Below are 21,678 nucleotides of genomic sequence, written 5' to 3'. Positions count from 1 at the left end.
TACTCTCATCTGGCATACTATTCTTTTGTTGAGATTATGAGATCTAACACTTGTACTAGATCGCATTGATGGTACGCCCAGGCCACTTCTTTGTTGGGTTCAATCAAGATTGAGATTGATCGTCTTCCTCCATACCAATTCTCGTTGGATGCTCTTGCTCACCTCCTCCCCTCACGTCAGGTGTTGAACGAGTATGTCAGATAGGATATCTATAGACAGTACATTATCACTACTTGGAGTAATCCTCCTAATGGATTACATCCTAAGATGGCTTTTTATGCAGAGCATTTTCTTTAAATTCAAAATGGTATTATTGTGCATACTACTTATCTTTATCGGTGTTGGTGTCACGCCCTACAATTCTCTTTGGGCTCCTTCAAAGTTCAACTATTTATTTAGAGATTGTTCTTCTCTTTCAATGTTCTTCAGCTCTATTGACCAACGATGTCTAGCATTTTATCTAAGTGAGGCCTCCCAACTTCGTGAGCATACCATGTAGTTAGTCACACCTCAGGGACATACTTCTCATCAGCTCATCACCGCCTTTTTCTCCCCCTTGTCTCTACGAGGGGGTGTGAAAAGGCTATCCAATATTACCCCCTCCAGATCAGTCAGACACTACACTAGTCTTTCCAGGCAGCGACACTCCTTCGACGGCTCTCGGCAATTATCTAAGACTCTGAATCGTCCACAGTTATATCCTTTTGTGACTGATTTCTTTGTACCAAGGAAGGATCCTTAGTCCTTACCTTAGTTTTCCTTGTGTCGTTTCTTGTTTTGTTTCTTCTCCGTCAGTGTTTGGTGCTCTTGCTTTGGCCGGCTCTTTTGTTTGCATGCTCAATCCCATAAACCCTTGTGGTTTTTTGTTGGACATTAATATTATTATCTTATCTTATCTCCAGTAGGTCGTGGTTGCTCTACACCTTCCTTGATTTACAGACTAGAATTGCCCTATATTTTTAAGAAGCCCTTAAGCTTCGGGACCACACACTCTAGCATTAGCATCCCATGACACCTTCACTGTGTCATTTTCTTATGTTCTTCATAGGGCTTCATTTAACGCACAATTCCAAGCATCAACTTGGCATTGCCCCTTTTCCAGATCTGTGAGGTCAAGGACTCCCACCTACAACAGCCTTCCTCTGCCAAGATCGCTTTGAGCAGATTAGGGTTTTGACTAGTGCTATTGATTATCCTTCAGTTTAGAAGTTCTTCACGATTGTTCAAAACTGTTAAATGGGTTTGGAAGGGTTTTATTTCTCCTTCAGTTCCTTCTTTCCGCTTTTTCTTTTATTGTTGCTTTCTTCTTCAAGCACCATTCAGTGTCCCTACTGTAGGATGGACCCTTGTTTTGTACTTGGCAATCCCTTTGACCCTTTGTGGTCTTTCGTTGGACATTAATAAATTTATCATATATCCATGTTACAAGCTCCTTTTTCATTGAACGAAAATGGATTACATGCTCCTTTACCCACACAGTGAAGCATAATCAATTGGCTGCAAAAAGAGCTGAAGACTTGGTGTATATGTTGAGTAACAAGGATAATTTTCTACAAATGTAATAAGATTGCCATTGTAATTGGTGTTTTCCAAATGCAGATTTGAAGACATAAATATGAGAAGAGACATGTCTCAGTATCTCTATGATTAATCATCATTAGATAATATACTAAATAATAATATAAATAAGCATATGCACACATATATATAATATATATAATATAATATATGATAGATAGAAGAATATTTATCCAAATGATGATTTAACATCAACAACGCATCTCATGATTGAATCAATCCCACTGAAGCTACAAACTTAATACTCCCTCTTAGCTCGGGAGGATTGTTATAGAACACATTATGCTCTCAAGTATATGAAGAGATCTTATCTCAATATGATATTCCTAGAATGGCTTTCTTAAGGAAATCAACATATATCCATCAACTTAGATGTTATCTTTCAATAAAATCTAAAGTATGTTTCAACTAGAAATATCAATCATATGATATTCACCATACTTATATTCTTATGGTATGTGCACTAGCATCAAATTCTTGATGCCTACTAAAAGAATATGTTATATCCTCGTAGGATATGAGTTATCTGATTTCCGACACTCCAAGACAACTTAATGAAGTCGATCAGATAACTAACAATCAACATGTCATAAACTCTATCATAACAAGTATCATGATCTCTAACACTCCTGGACAGAAAGCTAACATAGTTTAATCACGATACCTTTGTTGTCATGACTACCAGCACTCCGAGACAGCAACTTAATGTAGTCTTTCATGATACCTGGTCAAGCTATTGATAAGATCGTCACCTTACAATAGCAACCCTCCAAATATATATATATATATATATATATCAATGAAAGATCGTCACCTTTCATAACATAATCCACATATGCAAAATAGTAACCACCATCACCCAAGTCAGAGGTTTGAACAAGGGCTTTCACCTCAACTTATCTCTCACAAAAAGGAATGCATTGCAAATAATATGACTTATAACTTCTCCCTCATAGAGAAGATATCATTCACAAGGGAGTGCAACTCAAAATTCTCCCTCCGAACAATGATCCCAGGAAGTCAAGTCCTATAGTGACTCCCTTAAGGCTCTCTTCACCCAAGAATGTCTGTTGGACTCCCTCTGAATTTAATATCAATCTTCTGATTTTCTAGTGATAAGTCATTACTTCCTCATGATGTACATAGGAGTAGGCCAATCAAAATCATGCAGCCACAGACATGTATTTCTAGACTCCCTCTTTGTATCAATCTTCTAAGCTCTTGTTTTGCCTTTGAAAAACTCTCATACTCCCTCTTAATGTGGAAGGATACTCATAGCCTCAATCATCAAAGATATTTTCTTCAAGAGCCTCACTTTATCATCTTGATCATTAGCATCTTTAGAGCTACTATCATAAGATTGAGTCTACACAATTTTGGTAGCATGTGTACCAGCTTTCTTTTCATGCAAGAACATCCTCAGACATAAAAGAAAAGATCAAGGCAAAAACTCTTCTAGTATGTATAGAATTACAAATAAGAGAGAAACTATAGTGAGTGGATAAATTTAAAAGATAAGAATACTTATCAGCCATGAAGATCCATAGACATTAAAACAGAAATTTACCTTTTTAAATTATTGGAGAATGGAACATCTTCCTTCTAAAGATGGTTCAAGTGGGAATGAAACATTGTTTATTTTATTTCCCCCCACAATGTGGAATTCCCACTCTTATATTTCAATTATGATCAACTCCAATAAGACAATCACGCATGAGAGATATCAACCTCTAATAAATCTTAGGAGACCTCGCATTGATACCATGTCCACCACCCAAAAAAGTTTGGACTTTTATGCTAATATCATATCTTTGTACCAACTGTATAGATTTTCTCCCCTCGCCAAGTCACACAATGAGGTACAGTTCAATGCCAATTTAATCAAACTCCACTTTAAACTACTATTGTAGCCTGTAGCATAAGTTGCACATTGCTCAGAAATACTGGACTACGCTACTTTAGCTATTATTAGCTTAGCAATAATCTCCACCAACTATGGCACCAACTAACATACAATGAACTTTAGAAACTATATTAGCTTAGCTCAGTATATGAAAACCCTCAATATTTATCAGTAAAGGCAGCTAGGGTCGTGCTTTTAGTATTGTCAACTTGGCTATCTCCCTTTCCAATTTTCCACTGTAATCGTGCATCATTCCTTTGATTTCATATACCTTTCTAGTCCTTGTTCGAATCCAACACAAAACACTTGTCTGTCCATAACCAACTCCAATAGAAGCTATGATGATCATCAAAAAAATATAAGTTCCTCATCCACATCAATGAAATATAGCTCCCAATTCTTTAACATCAATTTTCATGCCTCACAACAATGCAGTGAGGGGTAAAAGCTATAGTTGTTGTCCATAGTAAACATGCAACAAAAACGAAATGTGTTTTGTATCCTTTCGCATAGCAGAAAACATTCTTCCATTGAGTGTGTTCAAAAATGGCTTCTCTCATGCAATCAAATCATTGCCATTGATCTTCCCCTAATCATTGCATCGGACAATGTGACTACCACCACGAGCCCATTGTATATATTTATATATATATGATTGTTGTGATATTCATTCTAAAGCGAAGGTTGGGCTCTAAATAACTTGACCTCTAGGCTATGTAGTCACGTAAAATATTCAATTTCTACAAGACCCTGTGTATCTTCATGTTAAGAATCTTAGCCAAAATTTCTATCATTCAATATGATTTTGAGTAGTAGCTAAGACATATACACTGGGATTTATCTGGTTATTTATGTATGGAAATAGAGTCTACTATAGTTGCATCCTTTGATGATCATCACATGATACAGTGATAGTCAATAACTAACTCTTTTCAAAATTTTGATGTTTGCCAATGGTCACAACACTAATGATCATGATCCAACGATAGGTGATTTGATTATTAACAGCTTGTTAGATGATTTATATCAATGATTGGGTGGATATCTTTACCTTGTATTGTTTATTGTTTACATAGTCTTCTTGTATGATAAATGTCGTCGCATTAAAATATTGGCTTGCATGCTTTGTATACTACGATATAGATGTGAGAAATTGTTAGAAATGGACTCTTCTCATAGTAAGCTCTTAAACATAATATGGTATGTGATGTTCTTGTTTGTACTTGCCAAACCCCAAAACATGATATAAGTGATGAAATAATATCAATTCCACGTGTATGAAAATACTATTTCCTATCTCATAGGATGATGGTTAGACCAAAAGACAAGTTGCTGAATTTGGATTTGTGTCTAGTCTATTGCGATACAAGAGTCATGAACTAAGTTGTAAATTACCCAATGATTATGCTTTGCAATCTTAATTGGCCGTCAGAAAACACTTCGTTCATCAATTCCAACAAGTCTCTGTCATCGGTTGGGATTTCATGGAGTTGCTAATTGTATGAGTGTCGTTACTGCTGACCGCCACATAGTTATTTGACTCTCAATGATTCTATATCCTCATAAAGTTTGATGTGTCCCATTCAGTATATTGTAGCAATAAAAAGTGTTAAAGAAACTTTTCCTCTAAATTTATCTCTCCACTTACGGAAGGATGATACTCTTGTTATCATGGTGTATAAATTCCTTATACGTAGAATTGATGATTCCACAAATGCAATGCATTTTGTCTCTGTGGCTCATTGTACACAACCCCAATGCGACAGTGTTCTAGCAGATTGGAAAGCCTTCGAAAGGTTGTCTTATCATCTTCCTTGTTACATGTTTAATATAATAAGGATGAGCGATTGATTAATGTCGATGCCAAATAAGAAGCACTTTGCTTGATTCTGAGTGCCTCTTCCACCCTCCTTTATACTAGAATTCTTGAGATTTGAACTCTGGCCATAATTCATCTCTCCAGTAATAATTTAGTATAGAAGATTCATTATCAGAATTTCCCATTTCATAGCCTCATCAAAGCCCGTATGGGGGAATTATCGGGCCTTCAACATGTGAATTTAAAACAAGCTAGTTTCGATGACCAGACTCCATCTTTTCATGATCGACAATTGTATTAGTAAATAGGGCTTCTATTTCATTTTATTATTATTATTTATCCGTACATCTTCCCCTTTGTCCATCTATTGCCTTGCTTCCTATCTGTAACTCCTACGTTCTGAATGGAATGAATTGTTTGATGACTACCATCCTCTATATTGGTGATCATTCAATCTTCCCATTGAATTAGTAGAGTTGTTGTCTCAACATATACGATACGATGCTACCTATGTGTGGCTTGGTGAATTCCTTGGTCCACTTATAGCCCTCTGTGATGCTCGACATATCCTTCCTTCCCTCTCTGTATATGGATTTTTTTTCTTATCTTTGATCAAGAATGATATTTTATAATTCTCTATTTTTCTTAATTGAACTTTCTACCATACCTTACATTCTTACATTTACAACTAGATCTGATTCCATGTTGAGTAAAAAGGATCATTTTTTGCAAATGTAATAACACTACCATTGTAATTGGTGTTTTCCAAATACAGATTTGAAGACATATAAATATGAGAGGAGATATGTCTATGATTAGTCATCATTAGATAATATATTAAATAATAATATAAATAAGCATATATATAATATATATAGAAGAATATTTATCCAAATGATAATTTACCATCAACAATGCATCTCATGATTGAATCAATCCGACTGAAGCTACAAACTTAACAGTATATTCATTCAAAATTATGTCTTCTGTCATGTAAGGATTCCCAATACAAGCAGGGGGCCTCAAATCTTTTGGATGTAGCAACCGAATTTGTTTACTGGAATGCAACCATTTAGGATCTTCCTAGAGCCACTATAGATGATGTATATGGTGCATCTAGTGTGAGTGGAACCACTTTGAGTTCAAATGATGATGAGGATCTTGAACTTGCAGCCACTGAAAATCCAATAGAAGATGACTTTTTTAATTATCTTTTTGATGATTGATGAACGTTGAATCATATTTCATGAACTATATTTTGTAATTCAGTAATTGTAATGATTTTCATTGGAATCATGAACAAAGACATATATGATATCATTGATATGGCTTATGTGAATATTTTTTAACTATCAAATTCCATTTAATATTTATCTTTGACATTTGGCATTGATCAATGATCAAGTATCATACTATGAAATGATTTAGTTTTAAAATTCTATATATTCTCTTCTTTTTGTATATATAATAAATATACATATATATACACACGCACGTACCCATAAACACCCAAATCCCTTTAAATAAATTTCACGCACCCACGTACCGGGCTTGTGTACCCCCATTCATTCCCACGTCCAAACCAGTAACTTAGCTTGTGGCCAGAGCACCCTTTGCCCTTTTAAGATTTTCCTTCTACAATGCATCTCTCTCATAAATTGCCCTGGAATGATTATTCTTCACCTTCTAGAGCACTGCAGATGATTGGTCCATCATGCTGTAAATATAACTCCTTTCTATGCCCTGTAAATAGCTCAACTCACAGCTATAGTATATGTACTCATGGTAGTGCCTTCCACTATTTTCCTTTTTCCTTTCTATGCAATTAGACAGAAAATTAGAGTCTTCATTTTGTATTTTCAGAAATAAAGTGTCTATATTTATAGTGACTGATGTCATTGCCATGTTTCTTGGAATTCTCTAAACCATTCTAAAAGGGATAAGATATCGGGTTATCAAAAACCTTATTTAGTTAACTTATTAGCTTGAGGAATATTAATATAAATCAATGCTATCTTCATTATTTTGAGCCTTTTAGTCTATTGTTAAGGGATTAAACAAAGATTATGAGGATCTTATTACCCCTTTTTTAGTAACATCTTAGCTATAAATTTTAAGCCAGAGTGTCCAGTTTGAGAACACCTGCACCACCACAGCAGGCTTTTCTGAGCTTTAGTTGGAAAAGAAAATTTAAATTGTAAATTCCTTTTATATTGAAATTTGAGATAGATGTGTTTTAGACTTGGTCGATGATGTGTATTGAACTTTATTTCCTATCTATATATGAAGGCAATATGTTTCCTAGTTTCAGTAATATGTATGTTTTTAAAAATTATGTGTTTTTTAATGTTTGGGAAATTTGCTGAGAATTTCCACTAGTTTTTGCTGGGGCCCAAGCTTTTGAAAACTTTCGACAGATAAGTTAGTGTTAAGTCCGAGTTATCAGCTATGATCTAGAGAATGTCATTTGAGATAATGTATTGCACATTAGAAACATTCTTAGCCAAATGGTTGAATTTCACTCAGAACTGGCATACTACAACATTGCATACATGCACTGAAACATTTCCTTATTAAGTCCTTTGCTGATTGATTTGACCATTTAAGACACTCAGGTTCCAGTGGTTAGAGAATTTCTAGATGATGATCAACACCTGATGAAGCAGCTAAAGGAGAAAGTTGCTGGCTAAATACTCAAATACATCTTGATAGGACCATCGCTGTCAACAGAACAAAATTTTTAAGTGGAAGATTGAGTTTTTTTGAGACAAATTTTGTAAGTGGAGGTCTCCTTACGCTTGAACTTTAAGGTAAAAGGGATTGAGAAACTTGGACCTAGAAATTATGGGATTCATAAGAGTTAGCAAAAAGTAAAACAAGTCGCATAAGCTCTTTAAAGACCAGAGGAATCACATGTGCATAAACCCTCCATGTATCATGTTTGAAGATAGTGGCTAGGAAAAAAGCCACAATTTCAAATTCCTTGCTCCCTTGGATGATGACCACATTTTTCTGTTTCCAAAGCATATCTTTCAATGCCAACATGACTAAGGAGCTCCTGATATATCTCATATTCAATTGCAAGATTTAGCATTGGAAGATCCTACATAGAAGGCCTGGGCACTCTATAAGATTCAAACTATAAACATTGGGCTAAAGCAATTCAAGGACAGTTGTTATGATGATCAGAGATAACTCATTTGTGTATTGCTAATTGATGCTTCATTCTAAGTCATTGGGTAATTTTGCTGGCTTTATTTATCATTTATGTCAATCAGACATACTTTTCTTTAGACAGAGTTTAAGCTAACTTCTAGTCATCCCACATGCACAAGACAAAAGAACTAAAATGGGAACACTGGCTATTAACAGGTTCTTGGGCATTAGAACAGAGAAATGTTTTCAGTTGATGTGGATTTCTGCTCAAGTTTGTGGAACAACCATAATTCTCTTATGCTTCTCCAATTGAATTAGAGCCCATACCATCTAAGAACTATCATTTATCTTCTATGGATGATCTGTCCGATACTAAAAATACAGGAAGCATTTGTTTCTTTTCCAACTTTACGCAATTTGAACATTGTTCTCACCCTAGAATTCTCATGTCATCTTGGTGATAGGTGGCTGAATTCTCAAGGACTTTAATATTGAAGTAAATAATAATAGTAATGTCCCTATTTTTAACAAGTTTCTGCAGTTGGCTTGGTCAGTTCATCACGGCGCCACTTGTGAGCTGACAGTGAGAATTGAGGGTCTCCGACTCTTAGTTGTAGGGTTATAGGCTTTCTAGTAGCCTATGGTGAGTTTTGGCTCAGTTTTGAGGAACTTACTATTTATAGTAAGTCAACAGTTGGTTCCGATGAGCTCAGTTTAGTTAGAGGAGTTGAGTGATGCTCACAATTTTTATTTCACGCTTCTGGTTTGAGCTCCAAGAATCTTGAAGGGAGCATCTATTTATAGTAAGTCACCCTATCCGATTCGGAATTGAGTGATGCTCACAATTTTCATTTTAGGCTTTTGGTTCGGGCTCCAAGAATCTTAGAGGGAGCATCTATTTATAGTAAGTCACCTTGTCTGGTTCATTCATCGTCTTTCTTCATCGGGATCCCTCTGGTGTTCTTAGATTTCAATTCTAATAATCATTCAGTCATTTTCACAACACGGGTGAATTATTATTATTATTCATCTAAATATGTTGAAGTTGCTATTTTTTCTGCTTTTGTACTTTGGCTACCTTATTGTCATAGCCAGGTTGGAAAGTTTTAAATCTTGGGCACAAGAAACGGCAGCCTTGTGTGTGATAATGTTATGATATGGTTGAAAGTGTCATTTTTGGGAGCCAAAAAGAAATTAATAAATTATATTATATGGTACATTATAAAATGATGTGTTGAGGAAGCTTCTTAAGTGAAGTTGCATTTGGGAAACTTTGTGCCATTGGAGGTTATAAATATGAGCTCATTTTGATGGAAAAGCATCAAATTGTCTATTTGCCTTTGATTGTTCTTTGTGAGGGTTTCAAGTTTCTGAATTCAACTCCACTGCTCAAGTATAGTGGTTTTGATCCGAGTTCTGATAATTGTCTATTGGTGTCTTCCAAATTCCAATACTGTGATTACTGTCACTTGGAAGCTAGCATGGTATCTGGATTGAATTCTGATTTGGGCGATATTCTGGTGATTCACTTGGTCAAGATCACTACAGCCTCTTACTGTTTTCACTGTGATTAGAGGGCTGTTAAGTTTCTGCAGATTTGAGTCGAATTGTATTTCCTTTAGCATCCAATTTGGACGGCTGTCTAATTCCAAACTAATGTTGTAGTTGAGCGATTTATCTCAGGCCCTGACTACAGTATATAACGCCATTCCTGGGCATTTGAATTTTAGCAGCGATTTTTGACTGAAATGCCATTACTGCCGTAGGGTTTACCTGTGATTGTAATGCCAAATTGGCATCTTCTGTTACCATGACCGATGGCCCTCTGTAGTATTTTTCTGGGTATTGAAGGTTGATTGTTGAGAGGAAGATTGGGTCTGACCCTACTGTAGACTTGGACGCAGCAACCTGAGAAGGGAGTCTAGCATCCATGTGCATATGGAGAATAGTTCGAGCAACAATCTCAGCTTTCGGTCAAACGCTTGGAGAAGATTGCCAGGTCATTTGTTAACTAATGTAATTTTCTGATATTGTTAGAGTCAAACTTAAATACCAATTGCAAAGGAAAATTCTGAATTGTAATTCTCTGATATTGTTGGATATTGTTGGAGTCAGTTTAATATCAATTGCAAGAAATTTTGAAGTGGCGTTTAGCATTTTTATCATAGACATTTCTTCAGCTTTATATATATATTTCTCTAAAAACACCCGAAACCCAAAATTCATCTCTGCATCTATCAGCATCAGAGCTTGCTTGCAAAGTGTTTGACGAAATGTCAAACAACTGAAAAGTAGAAAAAATTAGTGTGTGTCATAGTTATAACCAGTTGGGGTTACTACAGTGATACCGGAGTGGTTTCCTGCAATCTGTTGGGTAGGAAAATTGTATTATTTCAGATCTGTTGTTGTATGTGGAGTGACCAGCACTCCTACATTTCCCAATTATGGACAGACATAGGAGAACCAATAGTTCCAGGCGCTACCGGAGTAGTGTGGAAGATAGTGGAGAAATAAATGCCTTGAGGGAGAGCATAGAGAGACTTAAGCTTCATCAGCTGAGATTGGTGGCGAGACTTTCGGATCCAGAGAAGGTTGATAGGGCAGAGAGGTACATGGTTTGCGCTTTTAGTAGACTAGCACTAAGGATGCAAGGAAGAAGGCTTGAGTTCTCCCCAATTGGCATTCAAAAGGCAGATGTACCTATGTTCAATATGACAACCACTAGTCCTATCCATAATTTTGATGATGGACTTTCCACACAGAGACACATGGATGTATTAGTGCCATTGGTGGAGAATAGCACTAAGCTTCAGCAGGTTGAGGATTTCAGAGGAGTTGTGGATAGTGCAAAGGCAGTTGATGCAATTGTTACCACTAATTGTTCAAACTCTCCCAAGGAGGGGATTGATATTGGTGATTTATATGTCAGTTTTCCTAGTGTTGCTCCTAAGTGGGGGGCAGCATCTTTCTCAGGTGGGATAGAGGAGAGCATGGAGCTATCCAACTATTGATAGTAGTGATCTAGGTGTTATTGTGGAGTCAAAGAATGTTGGTTTATGCTCCAATGTTACTGATTCACAGCCTGGCATAGAGTCATGTGTGCAAAGTCAAGTGACGGCAATTAAGGCTCTAATAGGTGATTGGGATACTAATAGTATGGAGAACTCTGATGATCCATTTGGGGATGCTATGAGCTAATGTGGGTCTGATTTACCTTGCCAAATGATAAAACTCTGAGGAAGTTTTAGATAGGTCCCAGGATCAGGATTTATACGTACTTTTTGTTGAGGAGGAAGTAGAGTCATGCGAGGAGATAGATATAGCTAGAGCTTCCAATTCTTCAGATGAGGAGTTGGGAGAGGTACTGAGTAGTTCTATCTAGGATATGAGCACATAGGGGGTGAGTGATCTTGTGGTGAGCAGTTCTGATTTAGTTTCCTATTATAGAGCAGTTAATGAGGCGGAGAGCTTGCATAGGAGGCAAGGATTACAAAGGCATCGTGTGACTAGTCAACTAAGGGTGAGTGATGGTGACATCTCTTCAAACTTTGAGCATTATGACACTATTCGTCAGATGTCGGTCACATCTGGTTGATGTCGGCCACATCTGGTTGGGGTGCTCCTATGTTAGATGAGCACAGTAATAGTAGACTTTCCCTAGCAGAGGTTCATGCGCTTCGAGAGGCTGTCGGGATCTTGAAGCATAATTATTCGCAGTTAATTGCTGACAAGGATTACCTTCTAGAGTGAGATAGCACCTATTATGAGACATTGTTAGGGAAAGAGGAAGAGGTGGTTAAGCTCACCCATGAATTTGAGGTGACAGTGGACTCACTACAATGTACCTAGTTGGCTTTCCAGGAGTCACAATCACGGTTGGATGAAGTGGCGATGGAATTGGAGCATGTTCAACCCACGCCATCCAAAGATCTAGTTCAATTGCATATTGTGGTGGTTGGTGGTGTGTTTGCTTCCACGGTTGAGGACGAAGGACGTGATGATGTAGCAGACACATCTGTCTAGGATATGGGTGCAGTAAGTACATAGGAGGTGAGGGCATCAGTGCAAACAAGCTCTCATAGTGATTGCTTCCTTCTATTGGACGAGAATTTATTTCTTCATCTCATACAGCTGGTAGCATTAGACAGTTGACAATGCCACGTTTTCAGAGGGATTAGTTGTGGGTCACAGAGGAGCAGGTTGACACTTCCACATATAATTTCTACTACACTGAGTCATTCATGGAGTATTTACTTGAGAGTTCAGATTTGTTGGAGGATTCATACAAAGTATCTGAGGGTACACTCATTTGGGGCTCTTGTGCTATACGGCGATTGGTGGGGAAGATTGTAAAGACAATGGCTACAATGCTTCCCAACAAGGATCTTGTGGTCAAGTTTGCTAAGAGAGTTGTCAAGGATCCTACCCAACCAATAGTTCGGATCAGAGATTCGAGCCATCTCCTAATTTCCAATTTGGCAAGGGCTTTTTACAAGCATTACACAGTGAAGAGTATTCATCGTTTCACGTTTGACCCACAAATAGAGGATTTGGTTTCACATCGGTGTGGGTTGGCTCCAGTTTCATACCATCCATTATGAGATTTGTTAGCACCATCTCTTGCAGATGGGATCAGTAGCTACAAGTTAGATCACATACAGTATCCACACACCCGGGAGAGTTTAGCAGAGGTTTGAGTTGGTGGTAGTGTTTCAGCTACCAATGGTCGTTACCATCGTCTTAGAGCTGTTGGGTGTGAGTATCAATTGGATGGGGACTCCACTGTTGACAGAGTTGGTGTTTTAGTTGGGATGAGTTTTGATGGCTTATTACCTCCATTAGCACCTACAATTAGTTTTCAGATGATTCGATTATTGATATCCATTATTTGGGTGTTAATGCTTCAGGAGCCAATGAGACAAAGATATTGCAATGTTTCACCCTTGGGATCCAAGTGGACTATGGTGTACATTTTTGCTCTGGGATTGGGGAGGAAGGGCTATAATGTCCCCATTTTAAGCAAGCTCCTGCAATTAACTTGATCGATTCATCATTGCGACCTTCACAACCTGACAGTGGGATTTGAAGGTCTCACTTGAAGGGTTATAGGCTTTCCAGCAGCCTATGGTGAGTTTTGGCTCAATTTTGAGGAACTTACTATTTGTAGTAAGTAAACAATTGGTTTTGATAAGCTTGGCTGAGTTACGGGTTGAGTGATGCTCATAGTTTTTATTTTAGGCTTTTGGTTTGGGCTCCAAGAATCTTGCAAGGAGAATTTATTTATAGTAAGTCACCCTATCTGATACATTTATCATCTTTCTTCATCAGGTTCCCTCTGACGTTGTCAAATTTCGATTCCAATGCTTCTTCAATCATTTTTGCAAGATGAGTGAATTATTATTATTATTCATCTAAATATGTTGAGGTTGCTATTTTTGCTGCTTTTGTACTTTGGCTAACTTAGTGTCAAAGCTCACTGGAACCAGGTTTGAAAATTTTAAAATTTGGGCACAAGAAATAGGGGGCTTCTGTCCGGTAATGTTATGATATGGTTGAAAAGGTCGTTTTTGGAAGCTAAAAAAAAATTAATAAATTATATTATATGGCGCACTATAAAATGATGTTATGTTGAGATAGCGTCTTAAGTGAAGTTGCATTTGGGAAGCTTTGTGCCAATGGTCCAATGGCCCAATGGGGGTTATAAATATGAGCTCATTTTGATGGAAAAGCGTCAAATAGTCTATTTGCCTTTGATTGTTCTTTGTGAGGGTTTCAAGTTTGCGAATTCAACCCCACAGCTGAAGTAAAGTAGTTTCGATCCAAGCTCTGAGACTTGTCCATTGGTGTCTTCCAATACTGTAATTACAGTCGCTTGGAAACTAGCATGGAATCTGGATTGAAATCTGATTTGGGTGATATTCTGGTGATTCACTGAGGTTTTATTTTCAGCAAGCCCTCAGCATCCACTTTCAGGTTATTCAGTTTCAAATTCAAGTAATAATCTCCAGACCTAGGGGTTCTGCAAGAGAATTCAGAATATTTATAACAGGATTATTGTTGAGCTCATAACATGATATGTTGTATGGTTTCTATGATGTGATTTACGTTTTGATAATAATCATTAACCATGTACTAAAATAAAGGATTGCTTTTCACTTTGACATCAAAGTTGTCACTTCGAGAATCAATATGCTGCATTATTAAATGTCAGAATTAAGCAAAAAGACAAATATTTCTTTCAAACATTTGGGAGTATTCACAGCAATGCTTTCTTGAAAGGTATTAAGTTACCATTGGTTATATTTGTTTTAATTACTTTTCAAACTGTAAGCTCAGCTACACAGTTAATTTCCAAAAATGTCACATTGTGGTTGATTCACTATCTGAAAGCCAGTTTATCAACTCACATTGTTATCAATTCTAACTCAACATTATGCTTGCTCACATCCCTAATAATATTTCCTCCAAAGTACTAGCAAACAAGAATCCCCTATACAGTCAAACTAAATGCATACAAAGACAAAAATTGTAATCGCTACCTGAGGAGTAGAAGCCTGTAAACTAAGCCACATTGTATGAATTTGAAGTTGTCCAATTCTATTAACTCCTATATTATCCAAGGAAGATTGTAGCCCTTTCTTAAAGTTTAAACTATAAGTGAAGAAAACAGATGTTATTATGTGCAACTTACTCCTTAGGGTTTCTGAGAATTCTACCAGATGATCATCCATTGGTTCAACAGCAGATTGCTGAAGAAACTCATGCTGAGCCCTTCCTGAAGGTCCATTGGACCAACATTGTGTTCTCAACTTCATGTCATCCTCTTCCATTTGTGAAAGGCTCGCATTCGAATCGCCCCTGCCTAGAGATGACTGAACACAAGAATACACTCACAAAAGTTAGATAAATCAAGATATGTAAGGAAAAACAACGCCGCACCCAAATCCCCAAATATTTTTTCAATTCTAATTTGAGTTGCAGATTGTCCCAAGAGTAATATTCAGATACACAATGGCAAGACTACAAAAGACAAGGTTTACAAGCTAGAAAATAAAACATATGCTATGACAAGGAAAGTTTTGACAATCATTTAAAGGAGAAAAAAAATGCTTTCCTAATGGCACCTTTCTACCATAATTCTGTTGTGTTTCAGGCAAGACTTATAAAATTTGGGTGCTAAATCAAACCAAAACATAAAGACCAAACTAGTATGTAGGACCTATAAAAGTGTATCTATATAGATACAATATTGATTCTATGGTCATTGATATCCGTAGTAAATTCTCCCAACTCTGTTTGATTCCTTAATTAAAGATTTCATCTACCGATTTCTGATTGCAAATGTCTATCAAATTGAGTCTAATGTTGTTGTCAAGCATGCAAATTGATAGCGAATATATTTCATACACTACATCACTTAAACTCCATTCCTTAATCTATGATTTTTTTGTCATGCCCACTATTTGAAACCCTAATGACAATATCCCACTTTCTTAAAAAGAATTTAGTAATAAAAAATAATTATGATAAGATTAAAAACATCAAAAGAAAAAAACATAAATTATGATATAATATATAATTACAAGACAAAATTACAAATGAATCAATAGTCAAACTTGTTAAAGAAAATTATAAACACAACATCAGCAGGATGAAAGCCATTGAATTATAATGATAATTCTCCCACGTACTTTGAAAAACATTAGCAATCAAAATCATGGATACTACTATGAGCTCTGAAGAGCAATGGCTTGGACAACCTTGGAGGTATCAACATTATATTAATGACTTTCATCTACAGTGACTAACAACAAGTAACGACATCAATTATAGGTAAAATTAACAATCAACGATAATAATACATAGTCTTGAATGACAATGATTATGATTAACATAGAGAATGGACAGCGACTAATATTAAGCTAAGTTGCCGATTCAGGTATGGATGTGGATGCAGTTACAAGAATCGGGTGCACGAATGTGTGAAATTTGTTTGATAGGTTTGGATGTGTTTGGGTCTGTGTATATACATATACAGACACACAAAGAAATGTAAGAAATATAAAGAATAGTATGAGCTCCTTGAGTTGCTTGACCTGCCTGTCTGTGTAGATGAGCTACTTGCATGTCTTCTTCAGCTGCTTAGTCAGGTCATATGACATGTCCGCTTTTTAAAATAGCAGCGTGAAAGGAGAAAGTAATAAAAGTAAAGACATTGTTACATTATTACTTATTAAACTCATACTAATAAATGTCACAGTCAAACAGCCACCTGAAGAAAAAATGTGTTTTCTCAACAAACAAAAAAATGCATGGTCTTCTAGAGATGTATGTGGTATTTTGGATGAAGATGACATTGTTGGTATCAAACAAGAGCAGATGGTGGTGTTTTTGCATATGCCCGTGGATGCTCCCGAGTGTTTTTCCATATCACCAAGAATCCACAGGGCTTCCTAGCACTTCCGCGTCGCTGAGAATCTGCCTCCGCATCCAGCACTCCAACAAGCACATCCGATGCTTAGATATTAAGAGAAACAACATTTAATGATAAGCTGGTCTTAATAAAGAGACCAGATGATAATCTAACATAGATTAAAAACTTTGGCAATTAGAATGATTAGCAGATGGCGCAAACAACTAAAGGGCACAAGTCACATCTTTTTTAATGCAACTCACTCAAGGGGAGAGTATAAGACGGAGGATACCATTGAATAGGAAGGATAGGGTCGAGTAGTTCATAGAAAGGAATTGATTATATTAAGATTACCCAAGAAAGTTAGTAAACATTACCACCAATGGAGAAGACAGCATACAGACCTTAGAAATAGAACGATGAGTATAGCTTTGGGCATTGATCGTGCGTGGGACTCTCTTATTGTGAGGCCATCAACAATATCATCTATTCTCGGCTGGGAGATTGCAAGTAGGAAGGGAATCAAAAGAAAGACATTAATCAACATACGAAACAGCAATGTCTCGAGGATCTATTAAAAATTGTGCATAACCAGTGATCAGCAGTTATTAAGGCTGCGATCATCACATAATTATTAATAAATTTTATTGAGAATACAAATCTAATGAAGTGAGGATAGATATAATTGATCTTGATGAGTAGGAGACAAATCTATAAAATTACAATCACTTATTAGTAATATATATTTATAATTTTATATGCATAATGATACTTATCCTCCATAGAATTCATATAATAGAATGATCTTTCTTGTACTCTTATTCTTCCCTTTGAAGAGAATCTAGAATTAATTCCTTTCCTATTCTGTGATCCCCTTCCAAAGTAATCCATATACTATTCTCACTTCCAAACTTACTTATCCCCTGATCCATTGTCCATTCAGTATTCATTACCATTAAACGATTTCCCCATACATATACTCCCTGTTGTATATTAAGGCCTTGTGGGACTGTTATACTTGAGACTACCTCCATACTAACATTTAGTATGGCTGATTAATATCCTAACATCAATATATTCAATATATATGTCGTGGGAAGTGTATTGTTCCCATTTTTTGCAAGTCCTACAGTTGGCTTGGTCAGTTTATCATCGCGACCCTCGTGAGCTGACAATGGGATTTGAGGATCTCAGTTGTGGAGTTATTAGGCTCTACAGTGGCCTATGGTGAGTTTTGGCTCCATTTTGAGGGACTTACTATTTTTTGTAAGTCAGCAGTTGGTTCCAATGAGCTCAGATGAGTTAGAAGAGTTGAGTGATGCTCTCAGTTTTTATTTCTTGATGCGGGTTTGGGTTCCAAGAATCTTGAAGGGAGCATCTATTTTTCGTAAATCACTCTATAAGGTTCATTCATCATTTTTCTTCATCGGGATCACTCTTGTGTTGTCAAATTTTGATTTTGACGCTTCTTCAACCATTTTCACAAAATGGGTGAATTATTATTATTATTCAACTACATATGCTGAGGTTGCTATTTTTGCTAGTAGTGTAGGTTGGCCACCTTAGTGTCATAGCACGTTGAAACCAAGTTGAAAAGTTTTAAATCTTGGGCACAGGAAACAATGACCTTGTGTGTTAGAATATCATTATATGGTTGAAAAGGTTGTTTTGGGGAGCCAAAAGGAAATTAATTAATTAAATTATGTGCCTAAGTATAAAGCAAAAAGACTTTTAAGTGAAAAGTGTGTAGTTGAAGCTAAGTTGCACAATGGAGATCATAAATATGGCTCCCATTATGAGAATTCATCATCTAATTGTCTATTTTTTTTGTTGTCTTTGTGAGGGTTTTTAAGTTTGAAGATTTCAAGTCCCTTGCTGAGATATAATAGTTTGAAGTTGGGTTATGCACTTAATCAATAGCTGAGGCATTGTGGATTAAATTCCAAGATTTATTATAGTCTTCTCGTACTGTTTCAGACTGTGGCTGAGAAGTAATAGTGCTGAGGAATTCAATATTTGAATTCTGTGAATTGTTTGGGTGACTCCTTTCTATTATTGCTGTTGTTTGGAAGGCCATTATCGTGCTGAGAATTACATGACAAATTGTATCTGTATTTGGGCATGCATCTTTACTGGTTTTTGGCGTCCAACATTCCTTGTTTCAGTGTGAGTGTTTCCAGCATTTCAGAACACCAAATATCTGTTCTTTGACGATGAGGCTTGGGTTTTATCTGCTACGTCAGAGGTGTTAGAATCTGTGTAATAAGGCAACTACATCGCCTGCAGATCAAGTGCCAGTACTAATGTTAAATTTTGGCAACAACAGCTGCAAGTAATGGGCTGCGATTTGTAATGGAAAGCTGTGCATCTATTAGTGCAGTGGGCTGACTATTTCCAGGTTCACGTTATTTCAATTGTAATTTTTATACATGTTGCAGCTGTAATTTGAATAAGAAATTGCATATTGCTCACATTCCGACATTGGCATATATTACAGGAATTGTCAATTTAAGATTTTAGTATTCATTTCATTTACATTTATTTATATATTCAAAAACCATAAAATACAAAATTGCAAAAAGATGTTCATACCATTCAGCATTTCAAGCTAGAGCCAGGTTGGACTCATTACATTAGTTGCTTGCAAAGTGTTCGATGAAATGTGAAACAACTGAATAGTAAGGAAAATTAGTGTTTAACAAGGTTATTCCTGGTTGGGGTTATTACAGGAGAAATTGAGTTCAATATATAAGAAGTGTCGATGTTGCCTATAAGCTTAAGGCGTACAATTCAAAAGAAGTCCCAATATAAGCTTATAGGCAAAATCAACACTTCTTATATATTGAACTCAATTTCTCCCATGACAGATACATTGAACATATTGATGGCAGGGATCAATCGGCCATAGTTAATGTTTAGTATCGAGGACGTCTCTAATATAACAGTGCCACAAGGCATTAATATACAGGAGGCACTATATGTATGGGGAAATCATTTAATGGTAATGAATACTCAATGGAGAATGAATCAAGGGATATGAATTCTAATATACACCGGTGAATAAGTTTGGAAGTGAGAATATGATATCATTAAATATATACGGATGACTTCGAAGGGCATCACAAAATAGGAATGAAATTAATTCTAGATGCTCTTAAAATGAAAGAATAAGAATACGAAAGAAGGATCATTCTATTATATGAAATCTATGGAGTATAAGCATCACTATATATTAATATATATTACTAATAAGCGACAATAATTATATACACACACACATATATTTATATATATGTGTATGTTTAAGCTATACTATAAAAGAGTTTAATGTATAACAGATTATAATTAAATATACGTCATATATATACATATACATACATCTAAATACACACACACACACACACATATTCTTAACATGAAAGATATTAATATATACTCGGCTAATTCATTAATCACTCACTTATACCATTAAAAGAATAAGTTGGCTTGGTCAAGGAAGGAGTAACGTCTTGCGAAGAGAGGAACCTCCCAAGATAGGGGTAACGACATTTATAACGAGACCTTGAGGATGTAGCCCCAAAATAGTTTAGGCATATATGTGCCACAAACCCCTTTAGGGAATCTACTCATAAAGTATTTCTTAGCTCCCACGAGCAAGCACAATCCTATCTCTCTTGAGGTTGGTGAGTACGGAGAGAACTAGGAAAATTGGGAGGAAATATGTTAATCACACAAATGGTATTAAATGTTGGACATAACTTTATAAATTCATTAACTCAAACAGATATCGAGTTAGGGACATTACATCAATACTTATATTTGTGATGTAAAAGATATTAATATATACTAAGTCAAAACCTTAATCACTCTCTAATACAACTAAAAAGATGGGTGTTCTTGTCGGGAATGAAGTGATACCAAGAGATGTAGGAGGAAACTCCCAAGATTGGGATGACATATATCATGAATCCTTGAGAAAGTGACCCCATATAGGTGATGAATGTATGTCCCACAAATCCCTTGAGTAAGCTTACTCACAACTGGTTTTCAAATGCCCACAAACAAGTAACTTCATCTTTCTTAAGGTTGTTGATAAGGATGGACGTAAGGTATTAGACCTTAAGTATAATGTGGGTTGTTCTTATTTTAATCTGATTTAAACCAGTGATAATTAGTGGGAGGTAACATCCTCCTGGCAAGGAATTTTTAAATTGCCATTTCCAAGTGGAATCTAACTCTAGTTGGGAAGAGTAGAGTAAATCGGTGTAAGTCCCAATAGGCCAAAGCACTCGACAGTGGATCACTGTGTCACTCTGAGACACATTATTGAAAAAGAGTGGGAGAAAAAAGAAGAGGTTTTTTGTTGCTTTGTTGACTTCAAAAAGGCTTTTGATACCGTTCCGAGAGACAAGCTTTGGTTGAGGATGGAAGAATTGGGGATTCCTAGGCATCTCAGAGCTGCTGTTCATAGAATGTACGAAGAGGTGAAAGTCAAAATCAGAACTTCAGATGGCATTTCAGAATGTTTTAGGAGCGATATCGGGGTCAAACAGGGCTGCCCTTTATCCCCTACTTTATTTGGTTTATATATTGACAAACTGGAAGAGTGGTTAAACACGCAAGAGCGTGAAGGCATTCAGCTAGGGGAATTTGTTATAAAGCTACTCCTATATGCGGACGACCTCATTTTAATTGCCAAATCTGCTTGTGGTTTGCAAGACCATCTATCTTCTCTTGAGCACTTTTGTAGAATGGTGGGGATGCAAGTCAATATCAGCAAAACCAAGGTTATGATTTTCTCTAATAATA

The 21,678-nt window shown here is 36.4% G+C and overlaps 1 protein-coding gene across 2 annotated transcripts in view; it reads right to left on the bottom strand.

The window, feature by feature from the left end:
• LOC149529222 (putative NAD kinase 3) overlaps positions 1 to 21,678 on the bottom strand; it is a 204,836-nt gene that overhangs the window by 172,319 nt on the left and 10,839 nt on the right. For both annotated transcript variants that reach the window (XM_089811004.1, XM_089811005.1), the window contains exon 2: positions 15,148 to 15,328. In XM_089811004.1, the coding sequence (XP_089667130.1) occupies positions 15,148 to 15,328 (181 nt within the window). The remainder of the gene's footprint in view (positions 1 to 15,147; positions 15,329 to 21,678) is intronic.

This window comes from Cupressus sempervirens, chromosome 11, assembly GCF_028749045.1.
Source record: "Cupressus sempervirens isolate cs-2001-9-10 chromosome 11, ASM2874904v1, whole genome shotgun sequence".
NCBI lineage: Eukaryota > Viridiplantae > Streptophyta > Pinopsida > Cupressales > Cupressaceae > Cupressus > Cupressus sempervirens.
The sequence above is the reverse complement of the archived record's forward strand: the minus strand, read 5'-3'. Positions and strand labels throughout refer to the sequence as shown.